At 39.3% G+C, this 2,573-nt stretch overlaps 1 protein-coding gene across 1 annotated transcript; it reads left to right on the top strand.

Annotated features, from left to right (window-relative positions):
- Window positions 1-763: 763 nt before the first annotated feature.
- On the top strand, window positions 764-2,207 carry LOC132067098 (uncharacterized). The gene is made up of 2 exons (XM_059460228.1): window positions 764-1,464; window positions 1,770-2,207. Exons 1-2 carry the CDS (start codon window positions 764-766, stop codon window positions 1,774-1,776), a joined length of 708 nt encoding a protein of 235 aa, XP_059316211.1. The 3' UTR covers window positions 1,777-2,207.
- The last annotated feature ends 366 nt before the right edge of the window (window positions 2,208-2,573 follow it).

Here is a 2,573-nt window from a genome sequence, read left to right as displayed (position 1 = left end):
CAAGTTATGCATCTGTTGGACAATGTCCAACAGATAATTAACCTGTTGCAACAAGTTACCCAACAGATGAATCTGTTATAACATGCAACTAGTTTTTTACAACAGATGAATAACCTGCTGAAACAAGTTACCCATCTGTTGGAAAATGTCCAACAGATGATAAACCTTTTTTTTACAACAAATGCAACAAGTTGACAATCGTTGGACAATTTCCAACAAGTACCACGAAATTGTTGTTGCAACATATCACTTTATTTACTAATTTGATAACTTCGAATCATTACGGTAAGTTTTTACAACAAGTACAATAATGCTGTTGCAACAAATTACTAATCATTTGTATAATATCCAACATATGAGAAACCTGTTTGCAACAAGTTACCCATCCGTTGGAAATTTTTCAACGATGAGATACCTAACGCAACAAGTTACCTATCCGTGGACATTGCCCAACGATGTGTAACCTTTTGCAACAACCTCGTTAACTTGTTTTAAATAGGTTTTGCTTTTTATGATTTAGAACCATTATGATATATCTACTTTTTTGTTGTAGGTTGTGAACCCATGGCTTGTTCCAACAATAAGAGAGTTGGAGATGCCATGCCTTGTCACCTTTGTGCCCATAGAATCTGTGCTGACGCATGATTAATGGGTTCAAAGGGAATTAGCTGAGTGATGACCATCACTAGGGTTGATAATGTTATAGGCGGTGGTGGTGGTGATGTTCTTGGTGGTGATGTTGTTGTTGTTAGTCTTGGTGGTGATGTTCTTGTTGATCTTGTTGGTGGTCTTGATCTTGTTGGTGGTGGTGTTCGACTTTGTTGATGTTGTTGGTGGTGGTGGTGGTGATGATGTCCCGGCAAGTATTCTTTGGGAAAAATTAAGAGATGATGATGCTAATATTGGTGGATTTACCCCGAGTGATTTTTCCGGATTTGGTGGTAATTTTAGTAGTGGTGGATTGAGTGGTAGAAGATTTGTTGATGTTGGTGTCGGTACTTCTAAGGTCCCTTCATGTGCTTGTGAGTGCACCACTTGCAAGGACACAATGGATAATTTGATTAGAAAGGTGGAGGAATTGGTGCAGGCCCAAGAAGCCACAAACACTTCTATACAGAGGTTGATATCCAAGAGGGGTATCAAACCATCAAAGAATCTTTCCTCACCTTATACTCCTGTTCATGCTCGGAGGAGGGGCAAAGCAATTGCCAAGGCACTTGCATCAGTTAGATCAAGAAGATCTGTTGCTACTCCTAGTAAGTCAATTGAGACTCCTCTTCTTGATGTTGGGCCAAAAGTGCTAAAAAAGGTGGACATTTTCAAGCACATACATGCCCAAAGAAAGAAAAAGGTTGAGACTGCAATCAAGTCCAAAAAGAGTGGGAGAACCATGTACTCAATGCATGAATTTGGAGCGACGGACTTCAAGGCTCGACAAGCATGGAAATATGGTGGGAGGATTGGGTAAGTTTCAATACTTGTATATATCTATCTAATTCAGTATGTTGTTGCAAAAAGTAGATAATCTGTTCCTTTATTTTGTTGAATCTGATACACCAAGTTAACTAGTTGGTGCAACAAGTAGATAATCTGTTGCAACAAGTTAATTAGCTGTTGCAACAAGTAGATAATCTGTTGCAACAAGTTAACTAGCTGTTGCAACAAGTAGATAATCTGTTGCAACAAGTTAACTAGCTGTTGCAACAGTTCCTTTATTTTGTTGAATCTGTTGCACCAAGTAACTAACTGTTTTACTACTTTTACTTTAGTATGTAGATGAAGTCCTGCTTCTAATGCGTATGAGGCAAATCAATTTCCCCGAGTACTATGATTCTACTGACATAATCCTGGACCTCAACTTTTATAACAACATGTCCAAGAGGTACGCAGAATTGACAAAAGAGAGTACAGTTCCAAATGCCGTGTCTCTGAAGGTTAGACTTGCTGAATTCAAGTGGGATGATGATATGGTCGATTATTGTAGGGGTGTCAGACCCTACCCGGGAGGCTGCTCTTGGGCTGGTGCAAAGAGGGTTTTAACAGTGATGAATATTAATGCCACACATTTTGTCACTCTCGAGTTCATGATTGAAGAGGGAGTGGTAAATGTGTATGACTGCAACGTTCCTGTCTATGAAGAATCTAATTTCTTTTGTTTCATGGAGCCGGTAATGGAATTGTGGCCCAAGTTATTGCAACAGAGTGGAATGTTCGCACACTTGCACTGCAAAGTTACTCAATGAATCTTGGGAATTCAATAGGCTACGAGAATCTCCCCCGCAATGTCACTTTGGTAAGGCATATGGTTCGTGGTCATTTGCTTTTATGGAGGCTTTGCTTACCGCACAACTGTGACAAAACCCGAAAGTCTAATCAGCGACAACTCTGTAGGGAGGATGCAATGGAGATGGGCATTAGGTGTCATTGAAAAGGTGTTGGAGCCCTAAGATGGGTTGATAAACAATTCATTGATTTTGCATTTTTTGGAGCCAAAATGTGGCCTGTTGAACAATTTAAGTATATATTAGGAGTTTTTTTATGACATTGTGTAATTTAAGTATATATTAGGTGGT

The sequence above is a fragment of the Lycium ferocissimum genome, chromosome 8 (genome assembly GCF_029784015.1).
Source record: "Lycium ferocissimum isolate CSIRO_LF1 chromosome 8, AGI_CSIRO_Lferr_CH_V1, whole genome shotgun sequence".
In the NCBI taxonomy this organism is placed as follows: domain Eukaryota; kingdom Viridiplantae; phylum Streptophyta; class Magnoliopsida; order Solanales; family Solanaceae; genus Lycium; species Lycium ferocissimum.
Note: the sequence above shows the minus strand (reverse complement) of the source record. Positions and strands in the feature narration are given on the sequence as shown.

Excerpts from the sequence above, each read along its gene's own strand:
- LOC132067098 (XM_059460228.1), top strand. The coding sequence starts at position 764 with ATGTTCTTGTTGATCTTGTTGGTGGTCTTGATCTTGTTGGTGGTGGTG.